The sequence below is a fragment of the Lichenostomus cassidix genome, chromosome 4 (genome assembly GCF_008360975.1).
Source record: "Lichenostomus cassidix isolate B80296 chromosome 4, HeHo_3.0, whole genome shotgun sequence".
Taxonomy (NCBI): domain Eukaryota; kingdom Metazoa; phylum Chordata; class Aves; order Passeriformes; family Meliphagidae; genus Lichenostomus; species Lichenostomus cassidix.
Genome location: NC_139484.1, coordinates 48,726,890 through 48,750,051, shown reverse-complemented (window position 1 = coordinate 48,750,051; position 23,162 = coordinate 48,726,890). Strand labels below are relative to the sequence as shown.

General features: G+C 38.6%; 1 protein-coding gene across 1 annotated transcript in view; it reads left to right on the top strand.

Moving 5' to 3' along the window:
- Positions 1-21,714, top strand: part of UBE2K (ubiquitin conjugating enzyme E2 K) — a 44,308-nt gene extending 22,594 nt beyond the window's left edge. Inside the window, exons 3-7 of the mRNA XM_085059116.1 lie at positions 427-485; positions 2,804-2,886; positions 11,488-11,587; positions 14,917-15,045; positions 15,411-21,714. Coding sequence (XP_084915242.1) covers positions 427-485; positions 2,804-2,886; positions 11,488-11,587; positions 14,917-15,045; positions 15,411-15,485 — 446 coding nt within the window. The 3' untranslated portion in view covers positions 15,486-21,714. The remainder of the gene's footprint in view (positions 1-426; positions 486-2,803; positions 2,887-11,487; positions 11,588-14,916; positions 15,046-15,410) is intronic.
- The last annotated feature ends 1,448 nt before the right edge of the window (positions 21,715-23,162 follow it).

Here is a 23,162-nt window from a genome sequence, read left to right as displayed (position 1 = left end):
GTTCCAGAAATTTTAAAATGAAGTACAGGTAACTTCAATTGTGTAATTTGAAGAAAATTTGCCATGAGATTTCAGAAAAGAGTCAAAATAATGTAATATCCGATATTCAGGCTGAATGTTCCTGTGGCCTACTTTTTTTATCTGCTTGGTTGGTTCATATTTTGGTATATTTACTAAAATTAAGTATGGAAATGAGAATGTGTACATTAAATATACCTGAGAAGTATAGATTCTGACTTGCATAAGCAAATACAGCTTTACTAGACTCACTTTCTGTGCATTTATTTATGAAATAGATGAAATCTAGGTAAATTTGAATTACTTGAAAACCTGTCCATTTAGAAGTGTAATGTTTAATGTCATGAAAGACTAAGCTTGAATAATGTTCATTTGGTTTAATTTCTAACTTGTTCTTGCCTTTTGCAGGTGGAAGGTATCAGCTAGAGATAAAAATTCCAGAAACATATCCGTTTAATCCTCCTAAGGTACTGCAAAAACATTTTTGGGTAATACAATTTGGCCAACAAGTTGGGTTTGAGTATTCTTATTTACTTGTTTGCATGTGTAGTGTTTTTTTATTTTTTTCCCTTTTCTAAACAAGGATTACTACTGTTTCCTTTAGATAGAAATAAAGCAGGATGCAAAGCTGCGTCCAATCAGAAGTACGCTCTGATTGTTCCTAAAAGGACAAACTTGCAAATTCTGGGGAGGAGCTTGGGCCTTATTATTGACCCTGATGTAATATATTTTTGGCAAGATAAATGCAGTTTTCAGGTAGTTTTACATGATGTGGAGAATACAGCTGTCTTCCATCCCCCTCAGCATTGTTGAACAAATGCTGTAATAGGTAGTTACTGGTTCTTTTAATTTCTTGGGCTCCATAAGTTATACTTAAAAGGTTCTTGACTCTAACCTACCAAGTGTCTAGTAATAATTAAATAGGGACGTGTACAGTTGTGTGTCTTGAAGAACCAACAGAGAAATAATATTCTTACTGCAGCTCTACTGAAGGAACAGATAAAATGTGTACGTGGATGAGCTGTGCTCTGATTTAGGCCACTCTTCAGTGGCTTCTTAGGAATCAGTAGACTTCTGAGTTGTCTGACTCAACTTCTTGATTGGTTTGCTGTTTGTCTGAAAGATGTCTTTGAACCAAGAACATGTCCTAGATCCTTATTATTTTCACCCTGATACGTAATGCTGGGAAGGAGCTGGGGAAGAGGAAGAAGAGAGAGCTACCAGTAGCTCATAAGTTCTTTGAATTACATCCTTGAGTCTGGAGCAAAAGACACAGAAAATCCTAATGAAATGTCTGTTGGTCTAAGTTCTTTAAATCCGCACATGTTCTGCTGGGAGCTGAAATACAGAGAGCTAAAACAGGTCACAGACACTGAAAGATGCGTCTGTAGACTATGATTTAGTTGCTGCTTTAGGGCTTGATGGTCTCCATTTCCGGAATTCACTGGCAGCTGTTAGAGACTCAGTGCACTGTAGCATAGTATTGCTTATTCTGGAGTCTTGAATTGGAGGCCCTTTTGCTTGTGTCTGGCCCTGCCTTTCAGCTGCAAGATTTCTTTAGCTTGTTCAGTATATGCTTTGACAGCCATTGTTAGCAGTCATTCACTGTGAGAAATTATCTAGTATTTACATCGTTTTTTGCATTTTTCCAAGTGATTTAGGGAGTTGAGGTAGTTAATAAGTGCCTCAGCTGACATGATGGCTTATTTCTGTCCTGGAAAGCAGAATTGTTCCGGTCTTGGCTGTTTAGACACTGAGATTGCACTGATTTTTATTAGAGCCCTGTATGTACAGTCTTTTGCTGTAGTGTCTGACAGATAATGTGTTCTCTTCACTGATTTGCTTGCAGATCTGGGGCAAAAATTGAAGGATCTGTGCTATACATGAAATGGTTTTCAGGAGTTTGGGGTGAGGAGATGAGAAACAGGTTAAAATCACTAGAAGGCAGTTAAAGTGCAACCTGAAATCAGGAGTTTGAAGATAACAAAGGGGCATTTCCAAAGGCATGTATGTCCTTTCTGAGGACAGCTTTGGGCTCCAAGACCTTTAAGAGAAAATGCTGCTTTTACCTTTCTCAGTGTCTTAAAAAAAGCCAGAAAACCAAAACCTGTTTTAGTAATACCTTGTGAACATGGATACACTTCAGTGTAAAAATACGGATGTGATCAATAAACAAATGCTTGGACTAGATCCTTCCAGTAGCAAAGAAAAATAATTGTACTCTAGTTGAGTTTGGGGCTGGTTGACAGCTTTCTGCATATGGGGTAAGGGGACTGGATGGTTGAAGAAGTAGTAGTGTCCCTCAAAGAATTTCTGATACTTCTATAGCCAACAACTGAGCTCAACAGTGAGTGATATCCAATTCCTGTATTAAGAGTTCAGGAGTTTGTTTCATCTTGTGAAATACTGAAAACCCACTTTTAATATTATTAAAAGTTTTAAGTCTGTATTTGATCATCTGCTTGTCAAAACGCTTGTACTGCTGTGGGATATTTCTAAATAGCTTTGTATGATGCAGGGCTATGAACACATGACGTGAGAAAACAAGGATAAGTTTGGGGAGGTGGAATGGGCAGTAGTCTGTTTGTTTGGAGTAAAGCAAGACTCTAACAAACAGCCTCCTGAAATAAGCAATATCACATCTTAGTTCCATTTCTAGTATTACATTTTCTAAATTAGTATTTTTTCCTAATGTTCTTTTAAATGGTAGATTTAAAATGCTTACTTAGTATACTGCATTTAATTAATTAATTAATTGTTTTAAAAATTTGTCTTGTTTTTTTAGGTGCGATTTATCACCAAAATATGGCATCCTAATATTAGCTCAGTCACTGGGGCCATTTGTTTGGATATTCTCAAAGATCAATGGTAAGAGTCTATTTGGGTTTAAATGTGCAAAATCAAATACACTGGTGTCCTGGATAGGAGGCATCAGCTCACCTTGCATTTTACCTTGGGCTTGTTATTTGAGATCTCCTTAAAGCACACAGTGTTTTGGTGTAGTATTCTGAGCTGTGTATATGCAAATGAAATGATCGGGTGATAATTTTGGAAAGCACTAAGTAAATATTGTATACACAGAGAGCTCTTCCAAAAGTTTATGCACTAGGGTGAACATTTCATTGTTGACATTTTGGGTTGTTTTGTATGAGGGTTTTTTTATTATTTATTTAGTTATTTTTCATTAAGAAATACTACTTATTGCCTCCTTTGATCAGCTAATGTTACTGCAGAAGTTTTAGTAGCCAAAACCTGTGGAATAGACTTGTGTCCAAAGTAACAGCTGCACTCATTGTTCATTTGTTTTTCAAAGTAATTGATTTAATGTGGTTTGAAGATTGTGTGCACCTGTTGTGTGATAGACATGGTACCTAACACAAATGGTTAATTTCCTCCATGTCTGCCCCAAAAAAATAGGACTGTAATTCCCCAGCAGGTCATACCAGTATTTATCCATACAAACTTCAAGTGCTTTTGAAGTCAACAACTTCATCAAGAGTGCTGTTGGCCAAGTAGACATCAGTTGGGTTTGAAACAGAAACTTTAGAAGAGTTATATTATATATATATAAAAAATATAGGAATCATCTGATGTTCTGTCAGGCAATAGAATCTTTCAATATACATGCCATGGTACCTGGTATAGTTTTTATCAGTAAAGCCAGTGCACTTTGGTACCTGCCTCTAATTATTCATACCACTCTACAGTTTTACTGAAGATTAATGGCTCTTTAACTGTGCAAGTACAGTCTCCTGAGAGATTGTACTCCAAAGCAGATTAGTGAATGGGCATGAGGCTGTCTGTAAGTATCAAAACGCAACAAAGACCTAAAAAGACCATGAGCTTCAACTCAATTTATGTACTTTTGGGGTTTTTAGTCAAAACTTTTGATATTTGAGAAGAAAGGACAGGAGAGATTTGACCTGTGTTCTTGTAATCTTTGTAATATTTATGTCTAGCACAATTGATTTGGTGTGTGTCTTTTTTCTGTTATTTCTGCTTGATTAAACCCCCCCAAACATGTTTATCTTCCCTCTCCAATAAGTATACAAAATAGGAGTATTTGAACAAGGATTTGAGTTCTGTGTATTTAAACCAGCTGACACAAGAAGCACCAATATTATGCCAGTTACATAGTTTTAAACTCTTCCTTTGGAACAGGCTTCATTTAGAAGCACTGAGGAGAGAATTTCACAGAACTTGGTGGTGATGGGGGGAGGTTTCCTGTATACTATAATCCCTCTTACAATGATTCTTAATGTAGTGTGATCCCTAGTGGTGCTATTTCTAAGTTTTGTTTCTTTTAAAATCATAAAAGGGCAAATGAAAATCACTTTAGCATTGTTGAAGTGCTTGTCAAAGCCTCTGATTCTTTGATAAGAACAAACTTACAGCTGCCTCCATTGCTTACTGTTTGAAGCATTTCTGTATTATGGTAGATGAGACTCTTTTTTTTCCTAAGTAGCTCCCTAAAATTCACTAAGCCATATAAGTGGTTAATATTGTTTAAATTAGTTGTTTATTGGTCTTCAATATTTGCAGCTTTAGTTAATTAAGAAATGCCCACATCATAGAGTCATAGAATTGTTTGGGTTGGAGGAGACCTTAAGGATCATGTAGTTCCAAGCTCTCTGCCATGGAGAGTGAGACCTTCCACTAGACCAGGTTAAATCTCAAGTGGCAACGTTCATAATGCACATGCACACAGACAAAAAGAAGTATGTACAAAGGTATACTTAAGAAAAAATACCCTCGAGTTCAGTGAAATACTGACAGATGCCTTTGGATCTTGTCAGTGTGCAAAAGATTAAGGCTTGGTGAGGGTGTTAGCCCAGGCTTCATTGGCTTTCCATGGCAATCCGAGGAAGATGCTGGTCACTGCCTGCTGTGGTCCAGGAGAGCTCAAAGGGTCTCAGTACCACTGTTCATAGATAGGCTCACAAGATGATTGACTTAAATCATTGGTAGATTTCCATCCTGGCCACAAGGATGAGTTGGTAATTGCTGGAGTATTCCTTGTTTCCAATAAGAAGAACATTATTCTGCTTGGTCTCTTGTTGAGACAGAAGAAGGAAGTCTCAAGGCTGTTTATTAGAAAACAGGAGCTTGTTAGACAACAGAAGTTCTGGGAGCAGACAGTGTTTCTGGTAAGCTCAAGGGAACCTAACTGTCCAGGTGTCATTAATCCAGGCTGAGGCCTAACAAGCATTCCTGAGACTATAGCTGGCCTAAGGAGGGAGCCAGGGGCAGGATGTACCAGCACACACCAGCATATTTAAGTTTTCTGCATATCTAGGATGAAAAATGGTTTGAATAAAATAGCTTCATTAGAAATCAAACAAAAGCCAAGCAATGCCCCACCCCTCCCCCTCCAAAATTAATATTTAATCTCTAAGTTATTTCACCAGGCATTCAAAGGTAAATTGGACAAATGCAAATCTGAAATATTCTGGTGGCAGTATTCTAGAAAATACTTCATTTCACAATCTCTCTTGTCAAATCTTTAAGCAACGAGATCTGTTTTTGAAGTGCCACTTCACTGACTTGTAATGCTCTTAACTGAGTAATGCTCCTCTTGTTGCTGTGTTTAAATGAAAGTCTCAAATATCACTGCATATCTGTTTCTCAGTGAGGTTTGAGAGTTAAAAGACTGGAGAAATTTGGCCCATGTACCTTAGTAAGATTTCTGAAAGTGTTAGAAAGCTGATCAAATTCTCATTTATAGATGGTGAGTACAAATACAAAAACTTTAATGTGTTTGTATAGTTACAAAAAGTCTCTTCCCTGCTGTCCCATCCTGTGATAATGATTTTCTGTTCTCATGAGCATAGTTGAGATGATATTCTGCATATTGGCAGGAGATCTTGTCAGTTTGCAATGTAATGTCTTTAAAATATTTTCAATGAGTTTATTGAAATTCTTTCTCCACATTGCATGCTTGATGCTGAAATTTTTCGCAGCTGTGGTTTTTAATCATGTTTAGATTTTGAGTACCTGTTATGCTAGTTTGTGAAGCAGCTTCTGTTTGCTGATAGAATTAAAATAGGGTTATGATTTTGTAAAAGGAATACTGTTTATGCTTATCTGATGTACTTTTTGTTATGTGGTTTTGCCTACTATGGCGTATATTTCTCTTCTGGGCTAGTAATCTGTTTCAAAGCTTTAATCTTAAATATACAATGTATCTAACACAGTTCATTGAAACCTGAGAACTAAATTACTTGAAAGCTGTTCTGCACAAATCCCATGAGCAGAGATTATTTAGTCAATGTGTCATGGCTGCATGTATGGCTACAAAAAAATCTTGAGTTTTGTGGTTTTGACAGTCAATAATGAATAATAAGAATATTTTTTCATAGTGAAAAGGGAAGGATTCATGCTTCAATTTTAGTTGAGATGCAGAAATCATTATAAGAGATAATACAATTTTAATAGATAAATAAGCAGCAGCCAGCTTGTAATTGTCTTCCTGGGCACCCAAAACTGCTGTGTTCTGTTCGGGGTCTTTGAGGAGCACTGAAGCTTCTTAAAGCTTTGAGAGAAATCCAGAGAATATTAACATGGTTTGAGGGAACTCTTCAACCAGCAGACTGTCTTTCTCCTCTGTGCTATGTCAAAGCTATTCTATTATTCTTTTTTTTTAAATTTTCTCTCATGGGTGCCCAGTCCTGTAAATAGTGACTGTGCAACAGGCTTCCACTCAAAGGCCTTATTCATTTCCTTCCAGATTCCATAAGCCCTCAGTACAAGGTCAGAGATATTTTCTCTTGAATTAACAAGCCTTATTTATTTCACAAATGGAATAAATATTGCAGATAATTTAGAAAAAAAAATGTTCCCGTAGCCATGTTTGGTTGACAGAGTAGAACAACAACCTGCCAGCTGCCACTGTTCCTATTGTTCTGCTGGGTTACCTCTCAGAGTAACGAGAGAGATTGTTTCCAAGAGAGGAATGTGAAGAACATAAGCAAAAACTTCCTAAATGGAAAATTACTTAGCCTTTAAAAATGCAGAAGAAAAATAAAACCTGGCAGTGTTTTGTAATCCTCTTAGGACTCTCTCAGCTCATTGAAAGGTAAGAGATTTCTTCCCTCAGGCATGCTGGGCACAGCTGGCTTGCTGTGCCTCTTAATGTTATCACTTTAGTCACCCAAACTAGGGGTGCTCTTTTTTAATGGAAAATGCCTCAAGATACTATCTGAAAAAAGAGGGGAAAAGTGTAAGTGAACAAAATATATATCAACTCTCTTTGTTCTGATTCAATCCAGATTTCCCTTGTGGTTTAGCAAATGCAGTGCCAGTGGAAAGCCTGGCTTTTGGTTTGGATGCCCAGAGTAGAGGCTTTTAATTTGAAGTTCTCTGAGGTACAGTGTGCCCCTTGTAGGGAGCTCTGTGCAGCTCACTGGTACATGATAGTGGCCTCCTCCCATTTTGCAGATGGCAAACCTCCAGGCTTGCATGATAGCTAAGCAACATTTTGGGGTGGGAGTGCGAGTTAAGGGTTATTGTAAGCTTTAGGAGCAAAACAGGAGCCAATAATGTCATGGGACAAAGATGATGTAAGGTCATGTGCTAGGCAAATAGGAAGTTTTACCTGTAAAATTCATTATACAAGCTGGGTGCTGGTTATTGGTGACTGGTCAAGTTTCCATTGAAGGAATTTATCTGCTTGCAGAGCTGTAGCATAAGAAAGATGGGAACCATAGGAAAAATCAGGAGTGAAGTAACAAGAATGATGGTCTAAGCAAATCCAATATACAGTGAGTGATTGGAAAGCCATCTCAGTGTATAGAATATCAAGCACGGTGAAGAATTGAAACAGATTTTTGAAGAGCCTTCTGAGGCTCCAGTTAAGAGCAGATCAGACAGAAGTCTGTCAGGAGTGGTACAAAACTTTGCCTTTGGCAAGGAGGAGGGAATAAACCTAAAACCCAGCCATGCAGCTAGCTTGAGTTACCAGAAGGAATTGTTTGAATTCCATGAGCTATTGCACATAAACCCACACCTAGAAGTAAACTTCAAATGTAAAAAGAGTTGGAAATACCTAATTTTTTCAGGGTTCTATTCTGGATCAATAAACTTTGAGTTGCATTGGAAAATTCAAAAGATGTGTATCTTTGCACTGGAAATTTGTTTCAAGGAAAATCTAGCTTTTTTTTTTCTTCTTCCCCCCCCGAACATTCTTTAGCTTGTGAAGGTGTTGGGGACGATGTTTGCGGGGTGTGAGTATTTTTAGCTTTGTGCCACTATCAGTATAGATTTTCTTTCAGAATTGATGATGGGAATTGTTTCTGCTTTTTGCTGGTGAGGAACAGGTCCTGTCCTACTGGTATCTGTAAATATAATTGTAGGCAGTCATCTCCATTCGCTGTATTATCCCAAAACAAGGTAATGGGAGGAAGAGCTTTTAAAAGTTCATGGGAACTCAGAATCTATTTTTACCTGTCCCTTCAGTTTCTTCTGTAAATCTTAATATATATCTGAGAAATTAAGACCAAGCTGTGTAGAAAATAATAATCCCTTTTTATTTTGATTAGGAAATCTAATTGGTGTTCTAAAGGTAGAAGATTGTAGGTCACTATATGGTAGTTACACAAAATATGTCAGTTTTTCTTTACATTTAATCACAAACTTTAATTTCTTGTTTTGTTTAATACAAACAGCAACTGAAACTGTAATGGTTTTTCTTTTATCATTCAAGGATGCTTCTTTCAATATTTGTGTCCAATAAAGACTGTCTTACTATGCATGAGATGAGAAAGCTGTTTTGAGACATGAGACTTGAAAATAAGCTGTTAGCTACATTGTTAAACCTTTTTACAATTGTAGCTAAACCAGTCTTGTCTGAAACTTATTTCAGAGTTTAAATTCTTTGATCATATAGCCATCTGTATATCTAAAAGGATAAGCTGTTGCTTTTCATTGTTATTTTGAAATTGGAGTGTCAGAAGTTCAAGTCCAGTGTACTTTATATAAAAATGTACAAATACAACAGGTGAACAGGGACTGAAAGGGCCTGGCAGTCTTGAAAGCCAGTGCCAGCTGGAGACAGCTGGTGTCCATAGCACCTTTGGTTCTTAGTGATGGCCCCTGTTCCCCAAAGTATATTTTACACTCCTAGAAGGTACAGTGTAAGTGGAAGTAGATTGTGTGTAAAAGTGGCACAAGAGGCTGTGCTGTGACCCTTTGTGTCATCTCTACGTTTTCAGATGTCTCTAAAGTAGAAGGATTTCTGCACAGGAAAAGGCAGAATAGCTTTTATTTGGAGAAAGTAACTATAACGTTAGTTTTGCTTGATAGATATTTCATGTTCAGTCTGTCTTTAAAACTACAGTAAATAACATAATAAAATTACTTAACTGGGAAAAAAATCTTCAGGTTTTATAGTGAGTGTGGGAGATATGATAGTACCTGAAATTCACTGCATAAAAATAAAAATTATTAAATTCTTTTGAGCATAGTAAGGCCTGAAAGTCTTAGTATTCCATGACACTTGAATGCTGGAATAGTAAACATGTTGCATTACATTCTTGTAATACCAGCAGATGAGACTGAATTGTGTCATCAATGTGTACAGTAAATAGGCTAATTTCAAGATAGTATAAACCAGTACCAGTTGTAGGTACCTGAAAAGAAAATTACTAAGGAACAGATTTGGAGCAGGAGAATTATTCATATGTTGTGGTGGTTTTGTGATTTGTAAGAATTCAGATTTAAAAGCGTAAGGATTTTTTTAGACTTAAGTCTACAAAGTTCAGCTTAAGGGACTTCAAGCTGGTGTGGCAGGTGGAATGAGACACTATGTGCTAATTAAAATCTCTGTCATTTGGGATGTTTCTCACTTGCATTTTGATGTAGAGCACTGCACTGTGAAAGCTCAGTGATAATTATCAAGCTGAAAAATAACTTACTGAGAAAAATCTTCTAGAATTAGAAACAATTAGGGAAGAATGGCATGTTTGAATGGTTAATGACAGCGAGAAAGCTGTGAATGTAAGCATCTAGGAACATAATATTTGGGTGCCACAAATGTACCTCTGACATTTTACCAGCATCTATTCTCTGTTCATTGGTATACACTGCTACAGTACCTCAATACAGTGACTCAGTATTGGAAAAGACATAAACTTCTGAAACCTAAGCCTGGAAACAGACTTGCACACTATTTCCTTTGTAGCTGGACCATCAGGTCAATGTGTTCCCCACCTGTTCTAATAAACTCTTTGCATTTACTTTTGCAGTCTTCTGAAAACAAACTGTTTTCTGTTGATTGAAAATTGAGGTTTGTCTGTAAGAAACTGGATGTCTGTGTTTCACAACTTTTCTCTGGCATTCATGTGTCATAATCACTTTGCTCAAACCTAAAATGTCCCTGCTCGCCCTGCTACTAGTTCTTAAGCAGAGTAAACAGATTTGTGTATTGGTTTTAATACCTGTCTGTGCCATTGCCATAAAGATTAAGAGTCTAGTTAACTCTTCAGATCAGAAGTACTCAACTTTCACAGAGTCTATAGGGTTCTTATTTGGTGTCCAGTGTATACCAACTGAAATGGTAAATCAGAGATGTTATTTATGATCAAAATCTAATGAAACCATATAAATTAAATATAAATGTTACAACTTTACAGACTTCCAGTGTGTAATAATTTCATACAATTTCTTTTGAGGGTTTATTGACATCTCTGAGCATACTTGGTTTTCCCTTACTAAATCATTGAAGTCTCTTATTCAAAATACACTTTGAGATCAAGATAAATGATAAGAACCTAACACCTTGGGAGTTCCAAATCTGGAACTATGCTACCTTCAACAGGGTTCTTTCATGGGGGCAAAGAGTGATTTTACAGGACCATTGTCACTATAGAATGTTTTCCAGCTGCCAACAGTCATGTCAGGTTACAGTGAGAGGAAGCCAAAGGAGTATTTTGATTGAGTGTTCCATAATTAGCCTAACGTTTTTATTATTGTAGTGGTAATTAACTATGTGAATGGCTACATTTTATTGAAAAATGTCACATTAAAACTGGTGCAAAGAGATCTAATGTATACAATTCCTCACCTGTTAGACATATATAAAATGTAGGTCACTGTTCCTGCATGAGGAGTGCCGGCAGAGGGAGCATCCCCGTGCTGCTGGTGCAGCTCTGCACCAGGAGTGAGGTGCTGGTACTGGCACTGAGGGAGAACAGCACAAGCTGTTTTGGCATTGGCTTTTGAGTCTTTCTTTTTGAGTTTTTCCAAAAACTTCAGAAAGTGTTGTTAATAGTAAAGTCTGCATTTAGGACCTTGTTTAAATATATATGCAGAACAGTATTTTAATAACTGTAAGCTGCAGCAGTTTAAAATTGTTTCTTGGACTCACAATCAGTACATGAACTCATACCTTCTATTGATTGTAGGATAGTACAGCCACAAGGGTGAATACAGGCTTGGGATATGGTAAAGGATTTTTTAAATTTTCAATTTTAGGGCAGCAGCAATGACTCTAAGAACAGTGTTGTTATCGCTGCAAGCATTGTTGGCAGCTGCAGAACCAGATGATCCACAAGATGCAGTAGTGGCAAACCAGGTAAGATACTCAGTTGACTGTGATTTTGTAACACTTCTGTAACATTTGCTGACTCAGGTTAGGTCCCAAGCCTTACGGGAGATAAAAGATTTTAAACAATTTATGGTAAAATTGCATATAGTAAATGTGAGCTGCTACAATGTTTTGTGCTCTTTTTGAATTGCAGAGTAAGTATTAGTTACTCTACAGTGTCAGGAGGTTTTGTCCTTTTTGTATATTACCCTGTGAGAAATGTCAGGAGATACTAGCATAGTAAAATGAATTCCAGTATATCTTGCCTTTTAAAATCTAAGGCTTCTAGTGTAAGAAAAACAATATGCTGCTGGTTTAAAACAAGTTTGGTGGTGTTAATTGGATTTGGCTTGGTATGTAGCTTCTCCTCCAAATTAATATGAATATAGTTGAGCATTGTATTTGTTAATGTGAAAATTTTATGAAAAATGACATGGGGATAACTATTTTAATCACTTGTTGAATTGCTATCAGTAGAATCCTAAAATCAACAAGGCTTGTTACCTTTCAGACATTAATGATAACTTTTAATACCAAATGAAATGCCAGTTGGATCTTATGCCATACCAGGACTGGCATGATTCCGTTTAAGGTGTTGATGAAGGATAGAAACAGTCATTCCATAACTTCATAGTCTGACAATTCTCAACAAAGTACCAAGTATGTGTGTTTTCCTTTTTAATCTGGGGAGAGAGAGGTAGCCTGGCTTCCCCACTGACTGGCAATAAGGGGCTATTTTAGTAACTGAAGAGCAAAGCAACTTGCTGCTGGAAGAACCTTCTATTTCATCTGTATCTTCTGTAAGTCAGAACCCTCCAGTATAGGATGACAAAATGTGCACTCCTTCCCTCTAAAACTCAGTGTCAGATAATAGATAAGCATTTTTTGAAACCTGTCAGGATTCAGAAGGAAACATGGAGATCAGAGGTAGCCCATTGCACTGCTGGGTGTGTAAGAGCTGTTTGCTATATTACTGTTCTCAGTAAGTGCAGAAGGCTTACTTGTGGCATTCTGCAGGAAGGTGCTCTGAATAAATGTCTCTGAACAGTTCTGTCAGGCTGAATTGCTCTGCCCAGAGAAAAGTGTTGCAAAGGCCAGAAAGGCCATCAGGCATGTCCCTGCACTAGGTTTTCTGGATGTATGCCCTTGTTGTCACACTCCCTCTTCATTAAAAAAAACGTTATATCCTTCTTTACAAAGAACAAAAATAGTGTTTCCTGTTCTGGCCCTGATGGTAGAATTTTATGTGGGAATCATAACAGTAGAAGCACTTGAGCTGGTAGGAGTTTTTCCTCAGGCAGAAAACTTCATGAAACTTCCTAGATTCCAAAGAGCAATTTTCCAGGCTGCCCCTGGAGGTGTGTCCAATGGGACTGTGGCATGGCAGATGTGGGGAGGATTCAGTTTATCCTGTTTCCTGCAAATACCTGCATGAAAACTCTGCTGGGGTTTGGCCTTGAGTTACCAAGGCCATGTGTATGTAAGTAGAAAGTGATTTGAGAGAGATGGTGGAAAACACCTGCTTCTTTCATGTGTTTTATTTGGTGGTGTTGGCAACTCTTTGGGCTTGATTGCTTTTTCCAAAACAAGAATTCACAAGGAATTAGTTATTGTCCACTCTTGTGCTGTTTTACTAAACTGTTGTCCAGGTAAATGGCAGTGTCCTGCAAGCTCTTGAGCTGAATCCCAGGGAGAACTCCAGTTTGAGTAAGAGCAGTATTTTCAGACACCAGCTGTCTGGTGTATTAGTTGCTCTGGCTGCTGGGTTTTTTTAGTACAGCAACATGAACTGCCTCAGATTCCTGATACTGAAACATCAGTGAAAGTTGCCTTTAGGCTTTTCTTAATTCAGTGAGAAACTGGATTATTTACAGAATCCTAAATAAAGGAATTCTATTAATAGAACACTGAAAGCTAGTTCTGAGTAAAATGCAATTATGACTAATCCTTTGCACTTCAGCTAGTTGCTTTCTAGGCTTGGCAGTGTTCTCAGAAATATTTTTAAAAAATCAATTGGGGAAAGATCTCTTAAGATCAGAAGAAAATAGTACTTCAGGATGCTACTGGTGTTTAACTTAATCCTTTCTCTTTTTTAGTCATTACATCAAAAGAAATTTATTACAGACCACTGTATTTATACCAGTGATTAATTTCCAACAATAGATTACCTCCCATGTTTGTTTTAATGCCATTAATGCCACCAGGTAGTAGATATACAAATTATGACACGTGGATCAGAATTAGAGGGAGGTGTGCCAGGCACACAAAGCAGTGTAGTTGGTTTGGGTTGTAGGAGAGACAAAATTAAATGTACAGCATTTTACTGTGCTTTATAGATCTAATTATTATTTTCATGTGTGAATGAAATGTCTAAGAATGATAATCAGATGTGTTTCTGTCTTTAAAATGTACCTAAATATTTGAAAAATGTGTTTCCTAAAATCTTGTCTATTAAAGGGATTGTTTAAGGGAAGAGGGTTTTTTTAAGACCAAAAACTTGAAATTGCATATAAAAGTTGCTAAAATGGGAAAATCGTTTAACTTTTCTGAGTACAGTTTATGGCAGATGACCCACTCTCTTGGTTTTTAAGTTCTTGGCACATGCTAAAAAACTCTCTGAGATAGGGTCCAGTCTGTTGTTTATTGGAAAGCTAGTTAGTGATGAGATTGGTACAAAATAATACGGTTACATGCTGGCATGATTTTTTTCTGGTAAATAATAGCATGTATGAACAGTTGCAGCTCCCTAGCTTTTTACAGTTGCTCACCCACTTTTCAGCCCTTCTTCTGTCACCTGTGTGATCAGGTTCCTCATTCACAGGAAGAAGCCTAGTAGTAGAATGTTAGCCCAGACTGAAAAACTGCAGACCTACTTGCAGTGCATAAAACCATATGTATTTTTAAGTGATTAGAGAAATGCCTTAGAGTAGTACACAGTACCATGTTCAGGAGATGTTAACATAGAAATAATTTGTACTCTGTCACACTGAATATAAATTTTCAGTAGCTGTGCCAAATATAGCTACTTTACTTTGATCAGTGCAATTGAGAGCAGTACCTGGTTGTGCACATCACATACCCGTAGTGCATAATTTAACCTGAAGGCAAACTCATTATATCAAATGCTTGCATAGGTTTACTCTGTGTAATCGTCACCTATGAATTTACTGCAAAAATAGCAGCATGTTCAGTATGAAACACTGTGGAAGATACTGTAGGAAGAATGATGGATTGCAATCTGCCATATTGTCTTGCTGTTTGGTTGGATTGCTAAATTGATTTAACTTTCCCCTTTTCCCCCTCTCTCTTTCGTGTAGTACAAACAAAATCCAGAAATGTTTAAACAGACAGCTCGACTTTGGGCACATGTGTATGCTGGAGCACCAGTTTCTAGTCCAGAATACACCAAAAAAATAGAAAATCTTTGTGCTATGGGCTTTGATAGGGTAAGTATAAATAACTTAAATATTTTTCAGTAAGGGCAGGGCAAGTATATGTGTATAAAAACAGGCAATCGTCAATATTATCAGAATCTACTAAAGTAGATTTGATACTTCCATGATGTTGTATAGGTCTGATTGTTCTATTTCACGAATTATTTTTAAGAATTGGAGTTTTGAAATACTACGTTACAGATAAATCTTGTGAGCTACCCCTGCCTTTTTGAAACAGTTTTTCTATAAATTATTAGTTGGGATTTAAGAAATTGTGAACGAACGTGTTTTGATTAATCTGTGAACTCTTCATTCCACTTCCCAGAGCTGCAGGTTCACACACTGAAAATATTATTGCTTTTGTTTTCTCATTGCAGAATGCAGTAATAGTGGCCTTGTCTTCAAAATCATGGGATGTAGAGACTGCAACAGAATTACTCCTGAGTAACTGAGCCATATAGAGAGAGCTGCTTCTGTAGTCCAGCTTGCCCCTTCTGGAGGAGCATCACCATCTGTTATTCCTAGGATTCTATATAGATTCTCTTTCAAAACTGGCACTCTTGCCTGATGATGCTATCTAGGCACTATTGGAGACTGAAAAAAGCGCTCTGTAAATAAAGCTAATTAAACGTCTGTGTAAATTTAAAAAGGGGAAATACTTTAATTTTTTTTCTTACTAAATATTGTAAAAATTCTTGGAGCTCAGCTAAGATAATGGGGGAAAACCATGCCTACTTTAGTGTTTAGCGGTGTGACAAAGACTAGCAGGAACTTGCTTCAGGATTTTGATTTAGTAATTCAGAAAGCAACATTTTTGAGTGTTAGTCATCAAAATTGTTGGTGCCACTCATCACAGTTATCTTACTGTTTTTAACATGGATCCTATGTGCCTGTGGATTGACCTATATTTGCATGCTTGTACTTAATAGACATATTAGGTAGGGTTGCTGAAGAGAGCACCATTGAAATAATTGCTTTTGTAACATTTTTCCTGACAGACTTTAAAGACTTACCCAAAGTTCCAAATGGTGACCTATTCAGAACCATTTTCTTTCTAGCTTATTAATTGGGAAACCTGATTCTCCTCTCCCTTTCATCATACTGTCAATTATGTTTCATCATATGTGGGCATTATGTGTGCCATTGCAGTAGTCTAGGCTCCCCTTTAAAAAGATATATTTTGAATTATCAGTAGTGATTTTCATCCATCATGTTTTCTACACAATCATGTAAGGAGTATGCCTCGATACAGCACAAAAAGATGGAGCTGGTTTCATTTCCTTTTTTTTTTTGGTCTTAAATAGCTGTAAAGTGTTCTTTAGTACATTCTGGATAATATGATTTCACGGGGTTTGAAGGAGGACAAAACTGATTCTCCAGTGTACTGAGAATGAAAAAAAAATTGAGTACTTGATATGATGCAATCAGCTGTTTTTTGCAGCAATTTTCTAGCTTTATTTTGGGCTTCAGTTTAAGGATTGCTTACCAGGTACTTTTAAATTCATCCTTGCTTGCATTTTTCTCTGGTTAACACATGGAGGCTGTGTTGGTGTTTTTACTGTACATACTTCAAATGCACATAGAAGTAGAAGTGTGTTCTCAATTTAGCTTTCTTTTGGATTGATGTTTCTGATAAATGAGAACTGAAATCTTACCTTGGCTTGTACATACAGTCAGTCTTTTTATTTGTATTAAAATGACATTTCATCCTGAGTGCAAAAGCTTGAAAATTATTAGTCTTGCAACTTCAAACACTAGTACATCTATTTAAAGAGAGCTGTAATGTCTTTGTGAATATGATGCTAACATTTGAGAGTATATCTGACAAGGAAGTTCAGAGAAATCCTGAAACTAGAGAGTGAGGATTGTGGATAATGGAGTACTGTATCAGTCATCTTTTCTATGACTCTTTCATTTTGTTCTGGGGTTTTTTTCTGTTTTTTTTTTCTCCTTGGCTGTGGATTAATGGGGTGGGGAAATACATGCCTGCTTGGGGTTTTTCTAGAGCTATGAAGTACAAATTGAAGTAGTTTTGCACTTCATGGTCAGTTTATAACTCATACTAGATGAAATCAGGAACAGTATGGTATCTGTTAAATACCGGGAGCTTAGTAGTAGGGGAATAGAACCAGAAAACAGAGCTGTTGAGACCTGGCTAGTTCAGGGATGCTCCCTGTACTGCTCTGTCTTATGTGTCCAAACTTAAAAAGGGCACAGACAATAAATACTTTGAACTCATATCAGTGCAATACTAAATGCATTTGCTTAGTCTTTATACTTAACTGCTTTTTAAGGTGTAGTCAGTGATCAGTTTTCTTGGGTTTTCTTGAGTTAGTGTAAATCATTTGCAATGATGCCAAAGGAAATGAGTTATTTTGACTTTCCTTATATTTATTTATTTTTTTAACAAGAAGCTGCTACTGTTCAGCTGGTTTGCTAGGTTAAAACCAGGGACAGTAGGAAACTGGCAAAATGCTACTTGTGTTAATCTCAAGTTGCTGTCTTTTCTGTTATACAGGCTAAGAACTTCTTGATTACATCAACACCTTTTTTTTTTTTTTTTTTTTTACCCTGGTGGTAAATATGAATTGCTGACTACTTTCCCTTGTTCTTCGCTGCTATTTATCAAAATAAAGAACTTGGAAATCATTGTTGGGGACATAAAACTTCTCAGTTATGGGCTCCTGAACATCTTTTGATCAGACCAGTCTCCTAAGAACAGCAGGCTTCTCCAACAGTATGTGAAGTGATAAAGGAAGCCAGGGAAAGGGGGAGAGGGAGAAGAGAGGACATGGTTCTTAGGTGAGGATGGTCACCTCTGAAAGAATGCCCTGTTAAGTTTTACTTCTCTCACGAAGTTACCTCATTTTCTTCTCTACTGCAAAACACTTGTCTTCCCCTTCCCCCTTGTGTTGGATTCTGGGTTTTGCTCTCCATCCATGTGCTCAGTAGCTTAATGCTAGCTCAGGTGCTGGCAGGAAGGAAGCTTCTCAAGAAGTGTGCTGGGAAGGAAACATGACTCAGCATTAAGGAGACATCTTTGGTCCGAAGTCCCCCTGAATTTTGACATGTGACTCCTTTATAAGGAATGTTTTTGTATTCTTGGTAATTATCAGAGTTGAATATAGGGATAATGTTGTACGAGGTTAGTTTAACTGCAGCTGGGGCTGAGCCCCAGGAATTTTGCTGTTAGTGTTCAGCTTATCATTGTGAGACATTGTACATACAAATGGTAGTTCTGTTTTCTGTATCACTGAACATCGCTATATTCAGGGCCCTGTGCATTCACAGACGTGGAGTTGCCATGCAGCCCACTCCAGCTGTGGGCTTGGGCTGCACATCTACCACTCCTTGCAGCAAGAACGTGAAACATGGCTACAGTGGCTTTCTAAGTACAAATAAGTCCTGCACTGTCTTCCTCTGTTGTGCCAGAAGATGGCTTAAAAGTCATTTTGAAGTCTAAATGACCCCATTTTTCTAAAGGTACTGGTAATAACACATATTACCAGAGCATCCATTGGATTTCACTGCTGAACATTTTAACATGCATCTAGCAAAGTGCTTTATCCTATCTTGCCCAGTTCCGCCGAGAGCAAAGTACAGCTTTGTTCAGAGGTAGAGAAATGCCCTTTCCTGTTGCCAAAAGCCTCTGTTTTCCCATGAGTACCAAAAGCCCTGACTGTATTCCACCCCCTTGCCAAATTCACAGCTTCCTCCCATTCCTTCTGTGAACAAGCCGTGTTCTCAGTGTGACAAATTGGTGCATTCTGGAGAGAAAAATCCTTAGGAACATATCATGGAAAGATGCATCATTTACTGCATTCTGCATACTCCAAACTTTAAAAAAATATATTTTGTTTAAAGTTTGCAACAGAGTACATGGGGCCTTGACTATAATTGGTTCGGTAGTATTTATGAGCAATTAGGTACTGCTGGTGTATGAATATGTCTTAGTTTTTTTCTAATTATCACTGTATTCAACTGTTTCCCATGTAAATTAGTATTGGAACACTGACATAAGGCATATAGAAACTTTTTTTGTTGTTGTCTGAAAGGAGGAATTAAATAGCCAGAAAGAATTTTACCTTGTAACACTCAATCTGCATTAGATGGTGTGGGTAACAGAAACATTTAAACTATGCAAATTTAAGTCTAACAGCTGTGACTCAGACTAGGCACTTCAGAGCTTATGGATTGCTTATGTCATTGGGGAAGGGAGAAGGGGAGTGGGGGGAAATCAAAACACAGGTTCAAGCGAGAGTTCTTGTTTACTGCATTGGTCATGCACTGTGCTGGGAAGTTCTGTTTTTTGCGCAGGGGAAATCAACTGTGCATGTCCCTTGTTCCCTTCTGAAACATCACCAAAAGCTGGCTTGGACTAGGAGCCTTGCCTGAAGTGGGAAACATTAAATTATTTAGCAAAAAAATTGGTTTTACTTAAATGCGGATGAGCAGAGGCAATGAGAAGATGAGGTGTCCTCTCCTGCTGTTTTGTAGATGAGTGGGGGCACTGATTTGTGACCAGGTGCTTCGTTTTGTGTGGTTCTGATGAGCAGTTGGCTCAACAAGAGATAGCAAAAGTGCATTTCATCAACATCTGTTGTGTCACAGAACCAAGGCATGAAAGTCAAGATGTTTGTGGGTGCCTAAAGCCTCTTCTGGGAAGACCAAACTTGTTTTCAGTGTTACCATTCTTGTTTTCCAGGCACAGCTCTCTCCTAGGGCTAGGCAAAGGGGCAGTCACTTCTTTCTTGCTTGTTTTCTGATCTGTTCCAAACCTATCAGTGAATGATGTAGGTAGCTCTTCCTGCTTGTGGTGTTTGTGTCATCAGCTGATTCATCATCAGACTCACAAGACCAACTGTCAACACATTTGGCTTCTGGCTTGGTTATTCTAGCTGCAGTGCTCTGTGGGCAACAACTTGACTTCGGATTTGTTCTCACTGGACAAACTCTTGCAAATCATTTGTCCTGCGTGCTGTGCTGTTCAATCTGTGCTGTTACCTGCTTTGTAGGCATCAAACTGGCTCCAGGATTGCTCCTGGTGCTGAGCCCTTCATCGCTAGTGTAAGTTCCGATCCACGGCTCGACAGATGAGGAAATGGACTGTGACAGTGCTGTACTTGTCTGGCGTACAGTTTGCAGTGACTGCTGCTGCTCTGGTGCAGTGTCTGAAGGAGGCTGCCATCATAGGAATGCTGGTGTCAACTGCTGAAGAACCCTGCTTTTCACTTACCTTTTCCATCCTCAATTCTGACTTTTCTAGTAAAATAAATATTTACCAATAAGTACTGCAGGAGCTTGGTTCCTGAGCATCAGACTTCGTGTGGAGGAGGAACGGGTGGGGAGGCTGGAATGCAGCATCAGTGGTTTTTGTCTTGAAAATAAAAACTACACCAACACTTTTGTACACAAATGATTTTTTAAATAAACACGCATTTTAAAAGATGTTGATTTTTCACTGGGAATGCTTAACAATAAATGCATGTTTCCCTTTAACAGTTTTCATTCTATTTCTGGCAATTCCTATTGTTACAAGATTACAGGGTCTGCTGCCTCCATGTCAGTAACAAGAAAGGGATCATTTTCATGATACACATTAAAATTTTTTGAAGAAGAAAAGTGTGTAAATATAAGTTGTGTAATGGAAGTGTGTGTTATTTCAACTAGGACTGCCTCATGTGATGGCCTAAGAGTTACATGTACAGCTGCAACCTCTCGTCTCCTTTCAAAGGCTGCGTCTGAAGAAACAAAGCTGGTAACTCACAGAGGAAAAGTTCTCTCTGCATTTTCCTGCACTGCTCATGATCATGTCATCTTTGTACATTTTAAACTATGTACCTCAAACTGCAGTTGGTTCATGCACGGGGAGGTGACAGCCTCGTGGGTAATGACACTGCCCTGCTGTTCAGCTCCAGAAGAATCTAGGAGAGGTGATGACTGTGGATTTACTACTAGTACAAACTATTCACTTGTTTGGCATTTGTCAATGTTTGTTAAATGGACTACAGCAGTTTGAAGACAGGGGCTGCACAGCTGAAGCAATGAGCAGTGAGTTTGCTGTGGAGCTGGTTTTAATACTGTTTCAGATCTGTGTCGCATCTTCAGGTACTTGGGCAGGTTTTGCAGGTTTCTGGGCAGGCTCTACCAGCTGGGATAGTGCTGCACAGGTTTACAGTGTAAGATGATGTTTGGGTTTTTTGTTTAATTTTACTGTCATCAGGAGCTGTGTTGTATTGTGGTACCTCATTCTTGAAGGGGGGTGAGGGAGAGGGAGCACTCCCCAGTCCCTCTCCTGCAGGTCTTAGCCTGACATTAGTTCAGACAAATGAAAAAAAACCATTATTCCCCAGTTTGTGTAGTTAGACACTGACATGAGTAACTGAGAGCTGCTTTATACTGAAATACTTGTGAAGTTGTCCAACAGCCTTGTCATTTCTTCCAGCACCCCAAAACTGGAAGCGAGTTCACAGCTGAAATGGACTGATGGTGCTTGCTAGCTTGACTTGTCCTGTACTTAGTTTTCTGTTTCAGTGGCTGTAATACTGACACGTTTGGCTCTCAGACGGGTAACTGATACCTCCAATACAGCAAATCCAGGATTTTAAATTGTTTTTAAGGTCAAGTCTGGATCTGGAGCACCCGTGTCTGGTATAATGTCAAATAAATTACATTGCTTCACTTAGTGGCTGCTTTGTGTTGAAATACATGAATTCTTTAGGTGGGTTTGTGACAGCCTGGTATGAATTAAAGGGTAATAAAGTGGGCTGGTAAGGAAAGTATTGGGAGGGGGTGGGGGGAAGGTGGGAGGGAACCTGTTTTGTGCTGATGATACCTGAGCCACCAGACCCTTCAGCACCCTAAGTCCTCCATGCACAGGCTTGCAAGGGGTGCAGGGCATGGGCTTGTGGCCCCCTGCTCCTGCAGTGGGTGGGCAGAGGGATGGTGCTCTGGTGTCTTCCCTTTGTCTTTCCCAAAACCTCACAACTGGCAGTTTAAAAATGTGATAGATGGTGGATAGTGAAATCTCCTGCTGACCCCGAAAGGTTTGGGAAGTTCCCTGCAGCTGAGCCACATTACTGTACAGGGCAAAGCTGGCTATCCCCATTTTTATACATCTACCTGCTGCCCAGGTGCAGAGGTGGGTAGGAGGGTGGCTTTCTTGGAGGAGGAACATCTTGCTGGTTACAGCCCCAAAAAATAGGATCCAGTTATGCTCCAAGAAGGATTTTGGTTCAAAAGCAGACCTAGAGCTGGTTGGTCCCATTTTACACTGCAGTCAGTCGTAACAAAGAGCTGTTACTGGAAATTGTGTCATTGCCATAGCTTTAAATTTCCATCAACACAAGGCTGGAGAGCAAACACCAGACACAAAGCAGGTCCCAGGTTTCTGGAAGTGGTGGCTATCACATCTTCACCTTGCTGTGAGAAACTGTTGGGTGTGGCTTATCTATGTAGAAAGTGGATTAAAGCATCAAAACCTGTCAATTCCTGCAAATGGAATGAAAACACTTGGTGTTTATGGTTTTTACTGTTAAAGAGGCAACTCCAATAAATGAATCCTGTGTATGAACTTTCTACAGGTTCAACCTGCTGGGATGGGGGCATGTTGTCACTCTTTGCTAGGCATGTGCATTGCCCACTATAGCTTATTCCACATTCAAGTCCTTTAGTGGTCTGAACCACATCCAAAATGCCAGGATAAACTGTCTTCAGGCCATACTTACCGTGAGAGAGAACTGTTTGGAAGAAAAAATCTATGAACCAAATAGTTACCAAAAGGTGACTGGGTCAGACAATGCTGGGATGGAGGGGGGAAAAAAACAAAGCACAAACCAACCCCCAAAGTTTCTTGAAGAGGGAGAGTTGTTCTTTGTATTGTTTGTGTGCCATTCTTTTCACCTGTGAACAGTTCTCATCTGTGAGGAGTTCAGGATGGGGAAGTGCAGAATCTGAACCTGGGGAGGAAAAACCCAGCCAGCAGTACAGGCTTGGACAACTGGAAAGCAGCTTGGCAGAAAAGGACCTGGGGGCTCTGGATCTGGACCAAGCCGGGTGTGAGCCACCAACCTGCACTCATGGCAAAGGCAGCAAACTGCATCCTGGGCTGCTTGAGGCCAAGTGTCAGC